Source organism: Hirsutella rhossiliensis, assembly GCF_020360975.1.
Source record: "Hirsutella rhossiliensis strain HR02 chromosome Unknown scaffold00019, whole genome shotgun sequence".
Classification (NCBI taxonomy): Eukaryota; Fungi; Ascomycota; class Sordariomycetes; order Hypocreales; family Ophiocordycipitaceae; genus Hirsutella; species Hirsutella rhossiliensis.
The window spans coordinates 435,113-457,580 of NW_025408685.1; the positions used below are offsets into that span (position 1 = coordinate 435,113).

The 22,468-nt window shown below is 53.4% G+C and overlaps 4 protein-coding genes across 4 annotated transcripts; 1 reads left to right on the top strand and 3 right to left on the bottom strand.

The window, feature by feature from the left end:
* Positions 1-506: 506 nt before the first annotated feature.
* On the bottom strand, positions 507-1,037 carry HRG_11204 (kinetochore sim4 complex subunit FTA2 domain-containing protein; the record flags this gene model as incomplete). The annotated part of the gene is made up of 2 exons (XM_044869674.1): positions 507-773; positions 825-1,037. The coding sequence occupies 2 exons, from the start codon at positions 1,035-1,037 to the stop codon at positions 507-509; spliced, it is 480 nt and encodes a 159-aa protein (XP_044715227.1).
* Positions 1,038-8,649: 7,612 nt separating this feature from the next.
* On the top strand, positions 8,650-9,642 carry HRG_11205 (PIF1 protein; the record flags this gene model as incomplete). The annotated part of the gene is made up of 3 exons (XM_044869675.1): positions 8,650-8,936; positions 9,037-9,453; positions 9,525-9,642. 3 exons carry the CDS (start codon positions 8,650-8,652, stop codon positions 9,640-9,642), a joined length of 822 nt encoding a protein of 273 aa, XP_044715228.1.
* Positions 9,643-11,757: 2,115 nt separating this feature from the next.
* HRG_11206 (DDE superfamily endonuclease domain-containing protein) lies at positions 11,758-13,172 on the bottom strand (the record flags this gene model as incomplete). Its single annotated transcript, XM_044869676.1, has 5 exons — positions 11,758-11,792; positions 11,946-12,026; positions 12,083-12,598; positions 12,665-12,839; positions 12,909-13,172. 5 exons carry the CDS (start codon positions 13,170-13,172, stop codon positions 11,758-11,760), a joined length of 1,071 nt encoding a protein of 356 aa, XP_044715229.1.
* Positions 13,173-15,937: 2,765 nt separating this feature from the next.
* On the bottom strand, positions 15,938-17,290 carry HRG_11207 (Ribonuclease H-like protein; the record flags this gene model as incomplete). Its single annotated transcript, XM_044869677.1, has 3 exons — positions 15,938-17,011; positions 17,065-17,193; positions 17,243-17,290. The coding sequence occupies 3 exons, from the start codon at positions 17,288-17,290 to the stop codon at positions 15,938-15,940; spliced, it is 1,251 nt and encodes a 416-aa protein (XP_044715230.1).
* Between the last annotated feature and the right edge of the window lie 5,178 nt (positions 17,291-22,468).

Below are 22,468 nucleotides of genomic sequence, written 5' to 3' on the forward strand. Positions count from 1 at the left end.
CGGCGAAAGTGCCCCCAGGCCGTCAGGGGCTGCGTCGCTACAGTCAGCGGTAGTGGCCTGTAGACAGGGTATGCATCCGCTAAGCGCCGCTGTAGCTCCAGCGCGTCAAGGCTAGAAAATGCTTCAAATCACCGCAACCTCGCAACCGACAGGATGTAGGACCTTAGACAGGGTGCATTCTGATCGCACAAACGCAGGCTATCCAGTCGAACTGGTTTTGTCGTCGTCGGTCCCGGCTTTCGCGCTTTATGGCGCTCCGAAGATGACATCAACCCGGCAGAGGTGATGTCAAGGGCAAGCGGGTAATCGGCGGTAATCTGCGGGGTAATCCGCTGACCGCCCACCAAAGCCGGACCTGTGACATCCACTTGATGTCACGGACAAATATCCCGATCGAGTGTAAAGATGATAAATCTCGTAGTTTGCGCAACAAGCTTTTGGCATTGACCCCGGAACTTGCACTTGCAAGATCTTTAACAATGGCACAGATCGGACGGATTGGTGCTTTAAGGCGTTGCCCTGTTCAACACTGAAATCAAGGTTCCACTCATCCTCCAGTTTTCGGATGTCTTTTCCTCCAAGCGGATATAGCCATGGCATGGAACTGCAACTTGATGCGGCAGTAATCGCCTGTCTTGCGCCTGCTTGATGCGACTGTATGCGCGGCATTCTGAGTAAAAGGGCATAACATGCCATTCCAACTCTTCTTCAGTGCAGCGGATACCCGCAGTGTAAAATTGGTGGTAGTCATACGAAATATCGTACGGCATAAACTAAGGCATAGTTAACCTCTCGAGCTGCCACGGCTCCTCACCACTACTTACCACCTTCAAAGCGTAGTGGTCAGACTCGATCTCAACCTTGAAAACATGTGCCGTGATCTCAGAGTGGCCCGAATATGGTTCCAAGTGGTCATCGAGCATATCTTTACAGGTGATCGATGCGTTGGCGAGTGCAGACTGCAGAGGGATGCAACTTCGGACCATGACAAGGCGGAAGTCCGTCTTGAACGTCCATATCCTCGTCGAATAGACCATCAGCACATCTAGAGGTGCCTGTAGTCTTCCTGGAGCCCTAATTGAGAAGATTTGCTCCGCATCCGCTTTGGCTTTCTTCCGTCGTTTTGTTGTCGCCGTCCTTGTCGTGCCATGTTGTCATATTTTGCTCAAAATATATAGCACATAGTAGAGTGAAATTTGGAAATAACGGAGGTGGGAAATGAAGCCTGCGATCGATGGCGAGTGGATGATAACAGAGCTGGCGAGGCAAAGCTTCCTGACTTGAGAGAACCACGGTTGTATTGCAGTGCGCGCGTCACGGTCGTCAGGGGCTGGCTGGATGATTGGAAGTAACCAACAACTCCAACCATTACGCCCAGTTCTTGTCCCAAATGTAACGCATGTCTCATTGAGGTACTACTTCTTACTCCCGTTGTGCCGATATGGGCAACGCGGTTCCCATCGCAGCCATCCTTCCCTGTCAATTTCGCCTTCCCCAGCCTCTTACACATCTCTTTTCATTCAGCCGTGCAGGATATATCTCGCTGATGCTACAGGCTAGAGCAACAAGGCAATATGAGGTGCATCAAGTGGCCAGAATCCGGCCTCATCGTCTAGCACCTCTCCACGCCCTCCATTGCAAACTTTCCCTACACCCCTTCTCCCCGGCGTTAAATATCCCAGCCAACGACACCACGGAGCGGGTAGCTACGCCGGCTCTAGCCCGAGTCGAGACCGCCCTCAGACCGCCCTCTGGTCATACCGGCTTCCCGGCACGACCCTGGGGCCGACCTTCCTTCCTACGAATCCTCTCGAGACGCGACCGACCATGCCTTGCAGATTGGAGACGCAATGTGACCATCACGTCGTGCAACCACCTGTTCACCAACTTGACCTGCTCCTTGAAGCTGTTAATCCCGACGTGAGCATCCCGCCCCTTGCCACGCAGGCAGCCTCCCTGCAAGCCTCGCCACTTTCCGTTACTTCAATCTATATTGCCCTGCTTCAGACTAAGCTGAGGGAGTAGAGATCAACGCGTGATCCTGCCTCGGGTCCACCCCCTGACCCTCACTACGGGGGATCCTGTGGGCTAGTCTGACCTAAGACTACCTAATCACTTTGGAAGTCTGTCCCTACTCTTGCTTGGTAGTTGGCTTGCTGATGACGTTAGAGAGGGGATGACCGGCGCATAGATGCAGAATCTGACGGTGTTCCAGCCAAGGATGCAAGCATTATCTGATGGAAGGGTGGCCAAAGAGTAAGGCCAATCGCTAGGCATTCTCTCTTAGGGGCGGCTCGCAGGCATCAGCCAAGCACTAGTAGATCACAGTTCCGACAGAGGAGGAAGGCGCATGAGTAACCCGGGCAGATAGATGCCACTAGACGGCTAGAGTCGCATTGCTGTGACTCACGAGATGATTTGCTGGAGCTCACATCAGGGGCTACAAAGAAGCTCGAGAGGGAATCGGGAAGTCTGTTCTACTCTTATATGACGGTGTTGGTGAAATGTTGTGTCAATACACATCGGAATAAGGGGGTCACCACAGCTAGATTCAAGATGCATGTTCTATCTCTAAAGGGGCAGTCTGAAGGGGCTATTTATACAGGAGGCCTTAGGGAGTTCTGGAGACCTCCTGGGTACGGGGCTCTACCCATGCATACTTGGCTGTGCCCACGCATAAAGGGTTGCCTTCCTTACTCAGGAAGTCCTCATGCGTTCCTGCTACATGGGCCAGGAATCCCCTCTCCGGGTCCCTCCCTAACAGGGCTGCCCTGGTCCACCGACAGAAGGATATCAAAAGGCTTTAGTGAATCGGTAAGGGCATGGCCAACAGTGCCAATTTTCAATATATATTTAAAACAACCAATGGAATCGGCGATACGCCCTGCAGGCCCTCGTCAACGCGTGTCAGCAGGTGCTCCTAGGGAATCATAATGCGGTACCACTGCGTTTGGATAAGTCGGCACAGAATAATGCAAGTGCATTACCGTACGGCCGCCAGTAGACGTAGGCTGTGTTGTTACCATGGCTTGGCCGGGACTGTCGTGCATCGAAGGGGACGGTTGCCCGCCATAGACGCAGCCTTGTCGCGTGGTGCTCGCGCGACTCAATGGGGTTGTCGGTGGATACGGAGAATGAACAGCCGATGCCATGACTGCGGTAGCCACGCCCATGTGATGTTGATAGCCGTACGAGGACGTCACGAGCTGCGACGGCTCCCAGACGGACGAACTTGTCGTCGACCCTCGGTGGTGGAGGGTTCCGAATCGACTGTCCCGACAAATATAGGGAGAAGTCTTCATCTAGACTGGCCAGTTGTCGCGGCATCAGGAGCCGTTGCAGCGACTGGACAGCGGCAGTAGGGTCGTCGGCGTGAAAGGTTTGGCCTTGGTTGGAATCAAGTGGCAAGGTGCCCGACTGCAAGAAACGGGCTATTTGGTCGTCGCTAATGCCATGCCTGTTGAGGAGCTCCTGAGCTGCTTGTTCTCCTCGGCTACTCTTCTCGCGGCCATCTGGACCTCGGTAGAGGCCTCGATGCCCTGAGTCTCGTATTCTCTGAGTCGCCGTTTGAGGTCCTGGACATACTCTCCGTCGAGCGCGCGATCTCCTCTGGTTGTCTCGAATTCGGCTAATTTGTTCTCGCGCTAGAGCAGAGAAAGAGAAAGGGACTCTGCTGTTAGTTAAGGCCCTTCCAGTCTACGGTATCACCTGGGTTGATGTCACTTACCGCGAGGGTTGACATTTGGCTTGCAAGCTTGTTTGGGGCCACCCTCCTGACTAATGAACGGGAAAGGATTGTAAAATAAGCGTCTCCAAGTAGAATATCTGTGAGCGTGTAAGAGAGTTGGGGGGAAGAGATGGAAGAATTGCTCCAGCGGCTCCAATCCTTCTATACCTACTCGAGACGCATGCAAACCATGGCGCAGCCCTTGCAGCCTTCACGGATATTTGGACAGGTGACGGTTGGATATGCATTTCGGCGTCTCAAATAACTACACGTCCTCATGCGCCTCGCTGACTGTCCACCCCAGCCGATCGAGGGGCAGCGACTTACGAAGTACAATGGAGAGTGTGACATTGTCTGGCGCGGAATGCTTAGTGGTTCAGGATTCCTCGCGAATTCCGCAAAAGAGGTCATAGACAGGCGACCTCCAACTTTAATGTCAATGATCTATTTTGTAGTGTTCTCTACTGCGACGGCGTACGGCAATGTAGCTACGGCGCAAGGTAGCAGTAGCCAGTGTTAGAAGACGAGTTTATATTATTACATGCTCGTTCTCGCCGTGGCATCTTCGTCCATATCTCTCAAGCTTTCACTCGCATATCTCTTCAGTTTTACAAGGTTCATTTCCTTCGCTATATTCTCAACAGCTTGAAAAAGCTGTCGCTACTTAGGTTAGTTCCCAATCAAGGTTGCTTCTGGGAGAACTTACAAATGCGTTCTCCGTCCTCGCGATCAAAACAGCCGCCCTCGTAGAGGACATACCGACGAGAAATCTCCATGTTCTCGGCCACAGGGTATGGAGGGTCTCCTCCGAGTGTGTCTGAGGATCCAAGCTGTCCTTGGAATTGTGCAATCGCCTGGAGATCTCGAGGTGATAGTGTTGATGAGCACGCTTGCGCAAATACGCGTGCTCTCTCTGAATTCTCTTCAATCTCTTTGAAAAGTTGCCGCATGATACCAAAGATAATTGTTTGGAAGGCGACGGTAGGGACCTCAGTATGTGCCGGGTAAACGACTGGATGTCTGACGGAGGCCCTTGGATTGAGATTTCATGGCCTCTTCGATCTGTGCCGTCTTGGGCTTGCGCTCAGTCCCATTGTTCGACTCGCCCGCAGCGTTACCCGAGTCTCCTGTATCATTCACATCAGCCAAAGGTTCGCTGGCGCCATGAAATATCACGAAGCCGTTCTTACTATCGTCCTGGCGCTCGGGCTTTGGAGCAGCTGTCGTGGCTTCGGCGTATAGGTTGGGTTGTTGTTGGGCCGAGAGCCTTTCGCACTTGCGTAGGAGTCGAAAAGATGACGCTGAGGTTGTGACATTGTCTCGATTAGATTCGCTACCACAAGCTCTCGCATGTGCCTATAGGTAGCGTGTAAGACGTAAGTACCGCAAGATACTCACGACCTAGAAGTCGAGTGTTGAGTCAAGGTATGAATGGAAGACGGAGTTGGTAGCAGAGCTGGGAAACACGACGTGAAAGCCGGACAGGTAATCATACAAACCAGCAGTCTATGGTGGCGTCTAACAAGCTGAGTGTATAAACATCGCGATGTCTCGTTTTCCCACCCTAAGGGTGTCCTGACGGCTCTCTAGAGCCGCTCCTTTGGACTTCCGGCTAATTTTCATATATTGCGAAGTATTGCTACCTCGTTAGATAGAAATGTAGGTCTCGCGAAGGTCGCCGTCTTCTTCCCGAAGTTGATGCCGACGTGGGCAGCCCTCCTCCCTTGTCGCGAGGCTCTGATGCATTTTGCATATGGATGAGATGAAGTGGGATTCTTATCTCTCCAACTAAGCTATGACTGCCTCATCCTTATGTAGGAGGCAGCCAGGTCGGACTATCTAGGTGATCCGGCCGGTTTACAAGGCAGCCACATACGGATGCCTGTCTCACACGGCTGCCTGTCCACACGGCTGCCTGTTCACACGGCTGCCTGTTCACATGGCTGCCTGTTCACATGGCTGTGCGTGCGGCAGCCGGTGTCCTTGATGCTTGGTGCCGTGCCCAACGCCCCAGTGTGCGTAGGGACACGCAAAAACGCATCAGGCTCCCTCCGCTGCAAGCTTCGCCACCCCCGACACTTCCCAGGCATGCACATGTACATTGTCATACATTGGGTCAACGACGAGGGAAGAGAAATTAACGGACAAGTCCTGCCTCCCGTTCCCTCCCTGAGCCCCGGGCCCCCGGGGGCCGGCGCAGGGGAGGCTGCGGAATAGTCTGCACGATTCGGTTCGCCCCCCTGCGCCTACAGAGAAGTTGGCTCCTCGTAATTTTGCAGCATTAGCGGATGTGATCGGCGCATAGATGCAGAAGCTGAACCTGGTCAAAGACGCATAAACCATCTCAGGGGTGGCCGGCAGGCGTCAGCGAAGCAACAACGGACCACAGCCCGGAAGTGGAGGAAGGCGCATGATCCCACCCGACGATATGTGCGGTGAGATGGCCAAAGCTGCGCCTTGGGGATTCTCTGGATGATTCGCTGGAGCTCTCATCCCGACCAAGGCAGCCCGTCTCATACTCGTGTAGAAAGTGAAGGAGGTAGGCACCACCCCCCTTTGTCCCGGTTTCCATACCTCCCATTTTCTTGCACCTCTCTGAAAGCCAACAAGGCCCTCCTTCCCGCCATGTCGACTGACTCTACCTCGACAATGCAGGGGAATATAAGTTCCACTGAATCGATTGCCTGTGGACAAACTGGTCATCTTCGTGCTCTCGATATGCTTCTTTGTCCTGCCTTGCCCACATCAGAATTCTCGGATACCGAAAGTCAGTTCAACGGCACAAGCTGTCGAGACAAATATCTGCAAGACGAGATTGCAGTGTCACCTACACCAAAGACACAGCCTTTGTTTGCACCTAGCGATCTCGAAGAGAGTGATTACTCTTCCTCTTACGGCGATGACAAGGAGAATCGTCCTCCTACTGGGCTTGTTTTTCGAGTCACTGTATCCGATACTTGCCATCGAGTAGAGGCCAGCGGTACCGTCGAGAACGGACAAGACAAACAGGTTGAGATGGAACTTGACCTCCCTCTCTACAAGCCTATTAGAATTACTATCAGCCTTTCTCAGTCTTCTCCTTCGGGCTCGTCACGACACACCAGGCAATACGAGCGAAGCGACCATGACGAGATAATCGGAAGTGTGGATACAGAATGTCGATCGCCTGGACGAAGATGGCAAAGTCATGGAAAAAAGCACAAGCGACAGCGGATTCACAAATTTCGAGGAGCAAGCGACTGGTCGTAGAGGAGTGTTGAATTCTCCTATCTTCACCAGCCCTTAGAATGGTAGTAGTCTCTAGATACATCCTCCAGGAAACGTTGGTTCCACAAGCTGGCATTTGCATCCTCGCTCGCCTTCATGCGAGACTTGTCGGGGAGTTGCCCTCGGGCCACCGAATCATGCGATGCGTGTCGATGATCCAAGACGGCGTCGGTTGTGAGTCCCCCCTGTTGCCTTTCCAACACGAGTCCAATTCTAAGTGAGTTGGTCAACTCGGCCGTGAGCATACTGCGGCGAGTCGTTCGTGGCGATAGAACTGCCCGGGTTTTCCCGCGGTCGCATATGACTTGAGCATGTAGAAAATTGAATCGAGGCTCCTCGCTAAATCCCCTGTCTGAGATTGACTGTTGCTTTCTTGCACTCTCCACCATAAGCGTGATGAGTGATTGTCGCTGCCTTCCCTAGGTTGGGGTGTCGTACGCTGGAACAACCGCCACTTCATGCTCGGCTCGCCGCTTTCACTGCCATCAGAACTGTAGTCGTTCGCGGCGAGCTCGTGGCCCCCCAGAGTTTGGAATCCGATTGATACTTCATTTGCGGAGGTAAATTGAGCATGTCTGGACGTCTGGACACTGTCTACAGCGTAGATATTAGGGAGAGACGAGCCGGTTGTCCTTAGCGAACCCTTCTGCGAGTCCGAGGAAGCCTTTCTTTGGGACATGTCTTTCAGACGACTGGTGGAAATTTCCGTGAACTAACGTATGTAGGTGTTCGGTCGAGGAGAGTGTAACTGAACCGAAGATCCTACGCACGAGATAATTTACGCGGAAAGCATGGCCTCCTTTAATGCTTTGGAAGGCACCTTTGCGTCGCGCTTCCAACTTTAAAGGATTATTGTGAGCATTTGCACGACCTCAATGCGGCATCTGCGTGTGGCCCAAACTTGGGACGCTTAAATTGAAGATAGTAGCCGTAGGCAGAGGGCGGACAGTGATGTAATTACCGTCTGTCTGATTCAGTGCCCTCAGGATAATACCAGGTGCTCCGTCGACCGTTCAGTACCGGGGTCTGTCACCACAGACAGTTGCATCTCTCTGTCTACCCGTTTCCTCTGGTGCTCTCTCATCATACTGTCCAGAGGTACTGCTGGCACGATTAAAATCACCAGACAAAGTCCACACTGACCTCCAAACTGGTGTCTCACCCAACCAGTCACAGAACATATCAGGAGCACAGATGATGCTAGGAACACTAATCCGCTCACTGCTCCAAGCCACGGCATCCCCTGGTTTGACGTCGGCTGCTCTGGCTGAGGCTGGTTAGAGTGCCGGTCAAAACGACGGAAAGACTGTGTCTTCCTCCATATCGCCATAACCATAATAACGGTAACCAAGTGAGACACCATTGGAGCAGCCCACCAATATTCAACGCCGGATAGCCTGGACTGCCAGACAGTCGCCCCAATAAAGGGAAGGTGAAAGACTAAGGCTAGTCCAAAAATGATGATTCTTGTTGGTAGGCTTCTCTGCATGCAAAGATGGGGTTAACCGGTGTTGTTGTTGTATTCGTCTTTTCTTCTATCTCGGGAGGGAGAGGCCACCTTGGCTAAGGGGCCTCAGGGGCTTCAGCCGTACACGTGATCAAATGGTCACGTGCATACGGCGGACGGCGTGCTGGAGATCCGGCGGACACATAGCATGGTGAACCGGTGGAACAAGGCGATGGCGGTAGGGCTGCGGCACAACCACGACATCTCGTTCATCGCGACGCAGCGCAAGACCATGGCCCTGATCTACTACATCACCAACTATGCGACTAAGGTAGAGGACCCTACGTGGAAGCGGGTGGCCGCCGCGGCCGAGTTACTCCCGACCTTAGAGCCGACAGCAGAGAGCAGTATCCCCAGCGCCGACCGCAACGATAGCGGGGGGAACGGAGCCGGAGAGGAGGCCGCGGCGGACCCTATAAGGGGAACAAGACGAGGGTATTCCTACTAAAGGCGGCGAACCGAATCTTCACGGAGCGCCCGCTATCCCAGGTCGAGGTGATCGCCGACCTCCTGGGGTATCCGCGGAGTTTTGCAGCGGCGCGGCGTGGGCGTACGTGAACACGAACCAGCTCTACTGGGCCGTCTTCCGCCAGTGGCGGCACCTCCGACTGGCGAGCGGGGTAGAGGCGACGGCGAGCGACGCGCCGGACGAGACGGTCGTCGTCGAGGAGGCGGGGCCGAGGATCTCCTTCATCGAGGCCTACCGGCATAGAGGCGGGCTCCTACAGGGCCTCTGTCTCTACGACTACGCGTCGCTCGTAAGGCTGAAACGGAATGGCGGAGGCGCCGAGGGCTGCGCGGCCTGGGGCGAGATACCCTTTAACGAGAGCTGGGCTCCGGGGAAGGACTGGGCGCAAGTGCTCAGACGGCCGGGTAAGGGGGCGAGCGTACGCCTAGACGGGTACCTCAGTAAGGAGTTCGGCGAGGAAGACGAGGAGTCATGTCATCGGAGGTACGTATAGCAAAGCGGAGGGCGTACCGTCGGACGGCGACGCGGCCCGTGGCCCGGCTAACGGTGCAAAGGGCGGCGGTGCAGCATCTAGCGCTGTTCCCCGTATCCATCCATCAAAAGCAGCCTCTTACTACCAACAGCCCCTTTTTTGGTATAAGCCTCGAAGTGCTGGATCCAAGCCATCGATAGCTCGTCGTTCGAGTAGCCGGTCGGTGAAGTACCAATAACCGTATCCTTATTGACTCTTCCAACCGGTACCAATTGGCCAGATGCATCGTGCCTGACAAAATCAGGAAAACGGGAATAACTCGGCCGGTAGCCGATATCGCCTCGACCGCCGTAGCAGATTCGCGGTTTGTAGGAAGGCTGAAGTAATGAGCTCGTCTCCGTTTGGTAACGACCATTTGATCCTTTCCAACGCCGATCTGAAACCCTGTTTCGTCCATATTCCATATATCGTCTGCGACAATACCGTGCTCTGCCACTATCGCCTTATACTTCAAGAACCAAGCATTTATAGCCTCCGGATCCTCAGAGGCTTGCCGATTAGCGTCTAATACATGAGATGGCACGATGTCGTATTTGTGCCGTTTGATGAACCTATCCACCCACTTCTTGCCGACGATCGGAGGATCGGCCTGCTCCGCGCGCGAGGCCCTAGCTCGGAGAATGTAGTTGGCAGTATCTCGAATAAACGCTTTTCGGGTAGGTAAGTTGATACGATCAAGGCGATCGATATACCGACAGAGTGCCGTTTCTTCTGGCTTTGAGAGCTTCGTATTTATTGCAGGATTACCGGCGCGAGGAAAGATGCCGTCAATGCGGCGGAGGAGTCGCGCGCGAGGAACTGCAAACTGTCGCGCGACAGTTGTAGGCTTCGCACCCGGGTGCGCATCTAGGTACCCCAAAGCCTCTCTACACGTAATTCGACAGTAGAATCGCGAGATTTGGCCATTTTTGCCGTATATACGCGTCTTGGAAAGGAGGTATTGCAGAAAAGTGTCCGTTTTGGTGATCTGTCCGCGATGGTGATCAGCACCCACTTATTATTAAAATACTACGTCACACCTTGCACTTTAGGGCAGTGGTGCAAGATGTACAACCAGCCGAAAGCTGCGAGTCTGTGGGCCGGTCAAGAGGAAGTCCCTCTCCACTGGTAGAATCGGCACAACCTTCCTGCCATCGGCGGTGGTCAGGAGTACCGGTCCGCTATACTTGTCAAACTCCATCATGATAACACAGGGTTGGTCTTGGATGGGGTCAGCTCCAGGCGCCCAGGCAATGTGGTACACTGCTCCGCGAGCGCCATTGCAAAGGCCAACTTGTTGCCAGAGGTTGGACGTCAGCATCAGACGGGCGCCAATGCATACAGGGACCTGTTTCGCAAGGTTGCCCGCCTTGTCGTCAGGAGCAGCAGCCGCGCCGAGCATCGAACCCCTGAATAAGTAGACCTAGGGCTCATTATTTATCGAAGCAAGGCGTGAAAAGGCGTTGCGTGAATGAAGTTTCCATGTGAAGCACATTCCTAGTAAACTGTCAGAACCGAAGGTTCTAGGTGATCCTGAATAGGAAATGCACAGTTGTGATGCAGTGGAACAATCGTATGTGGGAGTGCAGGCCGATTAGGCTTGCAGAGATGTGTGTATTGTCTGTGTGTGTTTTCTTCTCAGCGGCGCGCCCGGGGGCCCCTTTTTGGGGTCTCTCTGGCTCTGTCCAATGAGTCATCCATCTGCTTATCTCCCTATCGCACGTGACCCCTGCTCCCGTTGTTCTGACATAAACAAACCAGGGGGGCCTGCTAGCTGGGTCCCACTTTTTAAGAGCCGTCGTCCAGTTGTTGCACGTTTTGCGGCCGTCCATACAAAGATTAGGCCAATCAGAACCCGGGAAACTTATTGACCCCTGTCTGCACCAAAGCCTCATTATTGGGAAAAAACTTATGGATTACTCGTGCCCGCCCCCACTTTGGGATTCGCTTTGGCTCACCCACACAAGTGGGTGCTGATCACCCAAATGAACAGAGCATCCGAATGAACAGAAATTTGACTCTTTGATGTTCAAGCTCGACGCAGTAAACGCCCAGAGCCAGGATTGTCAATTACATACATTGGCTGTAGTCTGCCTTCAATTCTCCATCTTCTGGATATTTTTGCGGCCTCCGAAAACCACTTCTTGCACCCGTTCTGGTGCTGTTTCTCCGCTCGCTCAACCACTCGTCGAGCCCTCGCTAACTCGTCATTCCTCATTTCTTGCACCATGCCACGTGCTTGGGCCACTGTGAGCACTCCTCCCGACTGCAGCTGCTTATTCTTCATGCTCCGACGGCGTTGAGCGGTTTGCTCGGCCAATCGTGTGCGCCCCAGGTCCCTCAGAGTGTGGACGAGTTCTGTTCCCTGAGCCAAGGCTCCGCTGAGAAATCTGTCGATATTGTCCTTGAACTCATCATTCAAGTTGGGAAACGAGTTCATTTGGTCCTTGATCTCCGACGCTACCTTGTTCATTTGTCTCAAGGTGACAGGCGTGCGGAACGGCGACGAATGTGGTCCGTTTGGAGCAGGGTTGGGTGGTGTCAACTGTCGACGGCGAGCGACTTTGTCGAGAAACTTTCGTGGGTTGAACGGAAAGATACCAGTCTCCCGAAAAGCGGCTTGAATAGTGGTTTTTGTGAACGTCAGGCTGCGGACCCCCTGTATCAATGCCAAGAACTCAAGCTTGGTGATGTTCGTGACTCCATCTCGCACGACGAGATCTAGTGCCTTCGCATGGTAATGTTTGTAGGGCTGAAAGACCACAACATCCAACGGCTGAACAAGATGCGTCGAGTGAGGAGGGTAACCAAAAGGAATGATATCGTGATCATCACAATACTGAATGAACTCCTTGGTCGTATGCGAGCTGTAGCCATCCATCAATAATAGCCTCTTCGATCCCACTGTCTCTTTCCTCGAGTGGTGATCGAAGTGCTTGAGCCAGCTCAAACTGTGACGATCGTTGGAGTAGCCGGTGGGCGACGTCCCAATCACCGTATCTCCTTCAAGCTCTTTAACCTGGTACCACTGACTCATGTGCATTTGTCCAGATAAGATCAGGAAAAGCGGGATGACCTTCCCTCCGGCCGAGACAGCCTCAATCGCCGTCGCAGACTCTCGATTTATAGGTAAACCGAAGTACTGAGCCCGCCTCCTCCTTGTGACCACAAGTTGGTCTTTGCCGACACCGATCTGGAATCCGGTTTCGTCCATATTCCAGATATCCTCTGAGACGATCCCATTGGCTTCGATGACAGTTCGAAGCTTCTGGAAGTACTCGTTGAGCATCTCGACATCTTCCGATGCTTGTCGATTGGCATCTAAGACTTTTGAGGGGAAAAGATTGTAACCATGCCGCTTGATAAAACGTCCAGCCCATTTCAAGCCGACTTGAGGTGGGCTTCTGTCATTCTTGGAAGCACGTGCCTTCAAGATGCAGTTGGCGGTGTCCTGAACAAACTCCTTCCGCACAGCCAAGTTGATATTGTCTAAACGATCGATGTACCTACACAATGCCGTCTCTTCAGCCTTGGTCAGCTTGGTGTGGAATTCGGGATTCCCATTTCTAGGTCCGCGGCCTTCCAGGCGACGTCGGAGGCGCAGTCGCGGAACGTCAAAATCTCGGGCCACCTTGGCCAATTTGGAGTCAGGAAAGCGCTCAACATGATCTAGAGCGGCTTTCAGACGCATTTCGACGGGCGAAACCGTGGCATCCATCGTCTTTGTGGGTGATGCAAGGATGTGAAGTTGAAGATGAAGAATTTTGTTCATTCGGATGCTCTGTTCATTTGGGTGATCAGCACCCACTTGTGTGGGTGAGCCAAAGCGAATCCCAAAGTGGGGGCGGGCACGAGTAGTTATCAATCCACCACTTCATCCACCAAAAAAGCGGGGACTGTGGCTGATCGCGGTAGAGCGCGCCCCTACCAATTTTGCGCGCGCTCCTGACATACAATCTCGGCGCGCACAATTGATGTTGCAAAAGAACCGCACCTCTTTCAATTTTAAGTTACGGGCACTGCTAGTGGCTATGAGAGGCCCTCGTCAGCCAATTCTTGCTGTATACATTCTTCCTCGTCTACCTCTTCTTCCATCTTGTCAAAATTGGCCACAGGGTCATCCTCAGTGTCCTCTCTATAACGACCGGTTGAAGGCATCGTCATTCGCTGTGTGTTCCACTGGGTGGCCGGCTGTGTGGCCTGATGACAGTAGATTGTGCCCTGGGTCTCGCCAGCAAGTTCATCGTCAGACTCAGGCGTGCGGCGCCGCTGATATGCCCGGGGCATCTCTGTGCCCGGCTCATATGAATCGCCGTTGGCGTGAAGGTATTCTAACGCCTGTCTCGTCATATCACCGGCGTTGGCGGTGGTGTTGACGGCACCCTTGCTGTCAGCCTTGCGTTTTTTTGTGCTTGTGAGTGCGGCCGGCGCTGTCGACGGCGGTGGCCTTGCAGCCTCAGAACTCTCGATGCCCTCAACGATCTCGTGTGCAGAGGGTTCCCGCCTTGTGCTGCGGGCACCTTTCTCGAGGTTATATGAGCCTTTCGGCCGGCCTTTCCCGCGTACAGGCAGTGGATCGAGTGGAGCGTCGGCGTCAGGGCTCAAGCCTTGACGCCGATGACGATGCCAGAACTCGTCAACGTCAGTCAACTCGAAAGGAACGGCGCCACGGACACCCATGCCAGCAGTAGCAGCATCCTTGAGGCGTCTGAAGATATCGTGGCGGCAGGGCAACCCGAGACTAGATTTGACGCTGCAGTGATGCTGAAGATCACAGCGGTTGGGCGGTGGCCGGGCTTGAGGGTCAGTGACAGGGACGGACATCTTACGAATCTATCGAATCGAACGCCAAGACTTGGCGTTCGAATCGAATAGGGCCTCTGCAGATTCGCATCGAATCGAACATGGCTCCAGCAGATTCGCATCGAATCGAATGCGTGAAAATTGTTGCCCCTTCGATTCGACCTCGAATCGAATGTGTCCCCAGTAGATTCGCATCGAATCGAACGCGTGAAATTTCTTGCCCGTTTGATTCGACTCGAATCGAACGCGTGTCCCGTAGATTCGATACCTATCGAATGCCAAGGTTCGATCGAATTCGATACGAATTCGATCGAACGTAGGACTTCAGCAGAGATTGGGGTACCAAACGTGCGTTTCACCGACATCATACATGTCTTTGTCACCATCACGAGGACTCCTACATCCCTCGATTTAAGAAGTGCCAAGGGGTGTAAAGACATCATGGCTGCAGCAGATGAGACGTCGAAAGCACGGTCAATTGCTGTCTTGTCAAGCTGATTAAATGTCACTCCGCCCTTCAGCGACGCAAGAGCATCAATCCATTGATCCTCGTTGAGGCTAAACAGCGGCAGTGAAGGCCTGTAGATCCCAGCTTTACTCCACGATCGAATGCATTGAGCCATCGCTACGATCTCCCTCCGCAGCCGGCTTCTCAATGGTGCCGTCATACGTCCTGCGCTGCTAAACGTCCTCTCGCTTTCCGCGGACGTCGATGGAATCGTAAGCATGTCTACTGCCATCAGAGACAGTCGCGGATATCGGCTCCGGTTGATCTTCCACCAGTCAATCGGTCTGCTTCTGTAGTGGCGGCTGTTGACGACGTCCTCGGCACAATATCGAGCATATTTGTCATCACCAGTCGCTCCCGCCGTAGACGGTTTCGTCTTTCGGTTGCTTTTGCGGGCACCTGATGCTCCGAACGAGCCCTGGTTGAATGGCGGCGCAGCTACAGTCCTAGCAAGTCTCCGCTCAATGTAATCCATGGAGGCCTCATCAGACGTAGCGAGGATCTCGTTGTCAACGTCGCGCTCCCTATACTTCTCCCAGATCTCCAAGAGCTTTGCTTCGTATTCCAACCGCCAACTCTTCGTCTTCCGAGAGGGTACTCGAGACCACAGTTGATCGAGAAGGCGCCACTTTTCGCAGGATTGAAGACAACAGCCCCGACATATGCAGCGCTAGTCAGACGGCTGTAATATTTATGCAGCTTCTTCCATCCGAGCTTGATATAGACCTTGAGCAACCTGCGGGTCCTGCTATCGAGCCCGTCATAAATGGCTACTTCGACGTCCTTCTTCTCCTAGTCACTGGATCCTCAACCTCTTCGAAGATTGTGCCTTCGATAGCACTTTCGAGGTGGTCAAGCAAAATCTCAAAGACGGGAAGTATTCATCGAAACTGCCACATGTGGACCTACCGCCGGGAACACCACTGCCCTGAAGTTGCTTGGTGGAAATCTCGAACGGCTTCAGAAGCTTGACAAGTACCTCGATAACTTTCCAGTCGTACGCACTTAAGCGGTACTGCAGAACTGCCTGCTTCGTTCTGTCACAGAGGCCCTCCGTTTCCCACCGGTTCTGAACGTCATTGAGGAAGGTATTGAGCGCCGGGCGGAGTCGAAGAGCCCGTTCCATCATACGCATGTCCAAGGTTCTACCGGGTGGCATTGTTGAAGGCCCAGTGAAGTGTTGTTCCGTGGCCGGATTCCTTACGTTGAGACTGAAGAAAATGTTCGTACAGCTGTGTGTTTCGCAGCTGAAGACCGATGTTATGAAGCATTCCGGGGGCGCCGTTCTGACTGTACTCCCTGAAGCTGGCAGCATTGATCTCGTCCGGAGCCGGGTGAGACGATGTGAGGTCCTCTTCTGGGATGTCAACGGCAGTGTTTGCTCCTGGGTCTTCGTCCGTACCGTCCTTCATCTCTCCATTTAGGGCCTCGTCGATAGCTTGATCAACTTGCTCCTCCTCGTCATCTAGATCGTCCCCATCGGCAGCAACAATTGCAGCAAAATTCTCTTGCTTCGAACCGTACAGCATTGCCCGCACACAGAGGTTGAGGATATGTGCAGCGCAGCGGATCCGTCGCTCTTCGGGTGAGAAGCCGTGCTCAAAGGCAAGGTCTTCCATGCAGGTGTCATTGTTGGCAGCATTGTCCAGCGTGAAGTAGCCGACCGTGTCTGGGTTGTTGACTTGCCAGAATGCCAGTGTATCGGCGACCTCATCGGCAAGCGACGCACCGTTGTGTTTGCCCGAGAGAGGTCGCAGCCCAAGGAGGATGCGGTGTTGGGCAAAGTCGTGATCAATGAATTGAGCATTGATGCCCAGAAATGCGGTGTAGGACTTGGATGACCAGCCGTCGAAGGAGAAGTGAACCTGTGATCGAGCGGTGCGAAGTACTTCCGTTACGGGCCCGACGGCACCTCTGTATTCAGATTCGAGCATGCGAAGTAGCGTCTTCCCAGAGGGTATATGGGTCGCATCAAGGAGCAGATTGCCGTAGAGAAGGAGCCGTTGGAACCTCTCGGTGTTGACGATATCGAATGGCAGATTATGGTACGTGATCCAGTCGAGTAGGAGCACCCGGAGCCCCTTGCTGTTGAATCTTCCACGCAGCTTGCTGACAAGGAACTGGTCGTGCGGATTATTGAAGTCGGCACCAATGAAGTGGGTGATGGGCCGGCCATCTAGAGATGAGGCTCGCACGCCTCCGGCAACGTCGTGTGGGGCCTGCCAAGTGAACACTCATGTTGCTGGTATATCTCCGAACGGCACACACTTACCAGAATTCCGTGGGCGTTACGAAGGTGCTTCTTGGTAGCGGCTCCTGTTGAGCAGACGAAGCAGAAGTCTGACTTCTTCTTGAAGCCTCGGGCGAAGCAATCCGCGCAGATCCACTTCAGCCTGTTGCCCTGGCGCGAGGTGGACCGGTCCTCAACACGATACCCGTATTGCTGCCACCACGCCCTCGTATCCTGGCCGCCAGTATAGCGCTCGAATCCAGGCCATTTCGCCCACTCTTGGCGGCCCCAGAGCGTCCAATCTACTTGTATAAAGTCGACAGCAGTACCGCGAGGACGAGGTGATGGAGTCGTCGGCAACGAGGTTCCTTGGGATGATGCGGGTGGTAAAGACGAGTACTCCACACGCCCAATCAGATCTGACCGGTTCGACGGGGAAGGGCTTGACAGTGGTTCGGATGACATCGTAACGTTGGTTCGATCGTGCGAATTGAGCGAGCGGGCCGACAAATGAAGGTAGAAGCCATCGAGGCTTCGCCGGCGCTCAACTCATGCCACATCGTGGCAGCGAAGCTCGGCGAAGCAGGCATAACGCGTCCCACGCGCGTGTAGACGCGGGAAGGGAAAAAGAAAGGAAAAGAAGAAAACCGTCGGGGCGCAATCTCCGTTGCATTGGCTAAAGTGGTCTGGACGAGTGAAAAGAGCTTCCGTCACCAATGCACAACGACGATGGACCGTGGGGTGCTGCGAAGATCCCTGGCCTCCGGCATTGATGCTTGCTTGACTGGCTTCCGAAGCGTCAGGCACGGCATCTCCGCCCGTGCTTGCAGCCAGTTAAATCGAAGGCGCCATAAGACCCCGGCTACCTTGTCTGATAGATCCACCTGTTCATCAGCGTTTCCAGTGCCCCCATTGGCTTGCGTCCTAGTGCACAGATCATCGTGGCGTGTGACGAGTCGTTTCCTTTGGCTCTGGTCCCCCTTCTCGTGCCATTCTCGTCTCGTATCTGAATCGGCCTTGAGCTCGTTTGAGGTAGTCAGAGCTTTGAGTGCAGCTGGGGGAGTGTTCTGAAGTCGCTTGTACATCGGCCTAGAGGCTGGTTGGGTTTGGGCAGAAGTTACTGTGACAAAAGGCGATGAATATTTTGAGAACATTTGGGAGGGCCTGTAGGAGACGGTCAAAGTTGTAGCACAAATGAGATTCCAACGTCGAAATGTTATTATAGCTGTGGTAATTGAGGTGCTGATATACAAGTTCTGCGGGAGAGATACTCTAAATGTGTCGGTTTCTTGTTTGCAGCCGTCGAAATACAGAGAGGATGGGCACGTATAGTAAACTCAACGTCGGAACCGGGTGCCCGGGTAAACCTACCCTATACCCTGGTCAGACAATCGAAATCTTATCTTATCTCTGGCGCCTATGGCATCAATCCCACCTGATGACCGAGATTTCGTTCCAACATACCGCACGTATGCAACGTCGCCATAGAGCTTATGATAGCCGTACACTGTAGAGCTTCGTCGTGATCTTATAGAGCAGCCATCAATGGGTTTCCGCAGAGCATGTTTGCTGGAGTTTCAAGATACTAATTATGTCACGTATTTATGGGGGGTTTGGCTGTACATACCAACATGTCTTAACGCCTTGACCTGGTTTGGGTCGATAGACGCTAAATCACGCTTGGTTGCGTCAGCCACCAACAGGGGCTGACTGACGCGTCTGAGAAGACGCGCTTAAAGGTTCCCCGCGGTGATTTCCGCGAACCGCGTCACTCATTCGATCGAATCGATCGAATCCGGTCGAACGCCTGGGAGCCGTTCGATTCGATGGCGACCAAAATGTGACCCTGTTCGATTCGTCTGTCGAATGAAAAACGCCACGTTCGATTCGATGCTGTCGAATGTCGAATGAGGTACACCGCGTTCGATTCGATGCGAATCGAATGGGACCATGACAGATTCGACATCGAATCGAACGCCAAGAAATTCGATTCGATATTCGTAAGACTTGGCATCGAATGAATCTATCGATTCGATTCCCGTTCGTAAGATGTCCATCCCTGCTGAAGCCCGCCTATGGCGGCAGCAGATGGACCGCATCTCCATCTCGAACATCTGAGCCACACAACCACCCCTTCACGCCTGCCGTCACGCATAGCAAGTATCGCGCTGAACTTATCGAAGAGAACCTCGACCATATCATCCATCTATACAACTGTGGCCTCGAGCCCTCCCTTATCACCTGCCACCTCCGTGGGCTTGCCCATAAGCCCGAACATGACCCAGACCTCAGGTTCTTACTTGCACAACACATTAGGAACGCCCTTGCCATCTACCGCGTTACAGAACTCGCCGGCCGTACGCCCCTTCAATTCCTATACGACCAACTCAAGGACTCGTCCCTCTTCTTCTTCAGGGATACACGTGACCAAGAGGGTCAGCTGACCGGCCTCTTCATCGCACCGCGCAGCGGCATCGAGCTCTGGCGGCGTTTCCCGTGGATCCTGCTTTTGGACTGCACATATAAGACCAACCGGTTTAAGATGCCTCTCCTCAACGTATGTGGGTCAACTAATGAGAAGAAGACCTTCTCTGTGGCCTGTGTGTTCCTCAATGGGGAAGCAGAGCCACAGTACCGTTGGGCCCTACAGTGCCTGCTCGAGCTAGCAGCAGAAGAGGGTATTCTAATGCCACGGGTCATAGTCACTGACCGTGAGCTGGCTCTTATGAATGCCCTTGTTTCCTTCCCAGAATTACGTCCAGTAATTCACCTACTGTGCCGCTGGCATGTCAACAAGAACGTTCTTGCCCAAGGGAAGAAGCACTTTCCGAAGGCCACGCGAGACGAGAAGGGTCTGGTAATTCGCGCCCCTGAGTTTACGGCCTACCTCAAAGAGTGGTATGCCCTTATCAATGCCCCTGATGAGGCAACCTACAATCAACGACTTCAAGCATTTACTGCTCTAGGCCGTCACCCACGAGCAGCAGTGGATTATGCGGTCAAAACCTGGCTTGAACCTTGGAAGGAAAAGATCGTGCTATATTGCGTTGACCAATATCGTCACCTTGGCCACACAACCACCTCTATGGTTGAGGGCATGCATTCTACCATGAAGCGGTTCCTTTGGACTTCAACGGGCGACTTGATGATGCATTTTGCATATGAATGAGATGAAGTGGGATCGTTGTCTCTCCAACTAAGCTATGACTGCTTCATCCTTATGTAGGAGGCAGCCAGGTCGGACTATCTAGGTGATCCGGCCGGTTTACAAGGCAGCCACATACCGATGCCTGCTCACACGGCTGCCTGTTTCACACGGCTGCCTGTTCACACGGCTGCCTGTTCACATGGCTGCGCGTGCGGCAGCCGGTGTCCTTGATGCTTGGTGCCGTGCCCAACGCCCCAGTGTGCGTAGGGACACGCAAAAAGCATCATAATGCCGGCCTCAAAAGAAAACTCCACTGTCCTCAGTGACTGCCTCAACAGAGGCTACATGTCAGAACTTTCCGATCGTCCCTTTGCTTTGCTGTTGCGAACCACTCGCGGTCCCGTCGTCTGCCCGTGGAACTCATCCAGGGCCTTTGACGATATCTCTTCCTTCCTGACCCACTGATCATGCATGCTGCCCCATCCTTTCCAGTGGACCAAGTACTCCGTGACGGGCTTCCTGTTTCTTCCAATTTTCCTGACCCGTACGTCAAGAAGCTTGTCAACTTCGTAGAATTCGCCTTCCTGGTCCGTAAAGTCCCTTGTGACTTCTACTGGTCCGGGGTGAGCTTCTTCAAAGCAGCCTTCGTGAGCTGGCTTGAGGTGGTGTATTGAGATCACTGGGTGGACCTTAATTTGCTCTGGAAGGTCCAATTCACAGGCCAGGTCTCCAACCATCCTTCTGATCACAAAGGGGCCTTCCGCTGTTGTGACCACTTCTTGGGCGGCCTGCCTGGCTGGTGATATCCTGATGAAGCTTGAGATATACCTTGTCTCCAGCCTTGAGATGGATAGGTCGGTGTTTGGCATCGTACCAACGCCTGGCCTTCATCGCTGCAAGGTCCATAGCTAGGCTGGCCTGCTTACGCAAGGCTTCCTTGATGTAGGGCAATTCGTCTGCCTCTGCGCTGGCTGTGCGATCAACAGCCTCCAGGGGCCCTTTCAGGGGGAATCCGTACATTAGTTCATGGGCTGAGGTCTTCGTGCTGGTGTTGTAGGCTGTGTTTAGATGCCACTGCAGCGAAGGAATAAGGGTCTTCCAGTCAAGGTTGGGGTCCTCAATATAGGCCAGTCGCAACGCTGTTTCCACTGTTTGATTGCGCCGCTCGGCCAAGCCGTCCGCCTGCGGATGATATGCCGTTGTCATGCTGATTCTGGTGCCAAAGGCCTTCCAGAGCCCTTGCCAGAAAGCAGAGGTGAATTTGCGGTCTCTGTCACTGACTATCGTGCGCGGCATGCCCCAATCACATAGCATGAGCTGCCTAGCTAGGGAGGCTGCCCAGTCCTTGGCGCTATACTTTGCATTGCCTGGAATCAGTAGGCATCGCTTGCTAGCTAAGCAAGTGACTGTAAGTAATTGATTAAAGGCATTAAAGCCTTCAATATGCCAGGGTGAGCCCATAGCTGAGACGGCAGGCATGTCTGTGATGAAGTCCATTGCAATTGACTGCATTGGAAGCATCGGGGGTCGATTGGGCAGATAGCTTCCAGCAAGCTGTTGTCGATCAGTCTGTCCAAGGCAGCAAGCTTTGCACTTGGCGATGTGCTTTTCGCTTGCCAAGATACGTTCCTGATCGAATAGGTTTCCAACTCCTTGAGCATTCTCACAACGCCAAAGTGGTGCTTGTCGTCGTGTGCCATTTGCATCAATTCGTGCGTGAGGCTTGCGGGCACGCAGAGACGAACATATCCATCTTTTCCTTCGTGATATAACAGACCCTGGTCCACGAAAAGGAATTCCTCTGCGCTTGATTTTCGCGATTTCTGGGGCCCTAGAAGCTTTGACAGTGTTCTCACTGTCCTGGATCATTTGGAGGATCTTGCGATAATGGGTATCAGCCTGATAGCCTTCTTTGAATTTGATGCGGTATGCTGGATCCATGATGGCCTCAGACGCAAGGAGCACATCGTCAAGCGCTGTGTAGTCAGGTCGTTGCCGCTCGATCAATTGGTCGGTCTCAGGAGCTGACAGTCTGCTTAAGGCATCAGGGATGAAATTGATTTTCCCTGGAAGATGATCAACCTGCAATTCGTACTGAGAGAGATAGATGGAGGCTACTACTAGCCGTCTGTTGGCTCTGTCCGTGCTTGAAGTGTCGAGGGAGGTCTTATTGACGATCTGCTGTGTGGCTGAATGGTCCGTAAGTACGATTAAGGGCTTCGTTGACGATTGGACCACTGTGCGCATCTTTTTGATAGACCAGACTAGGCAGGCCACTTCTAATTCCGACGGACCATA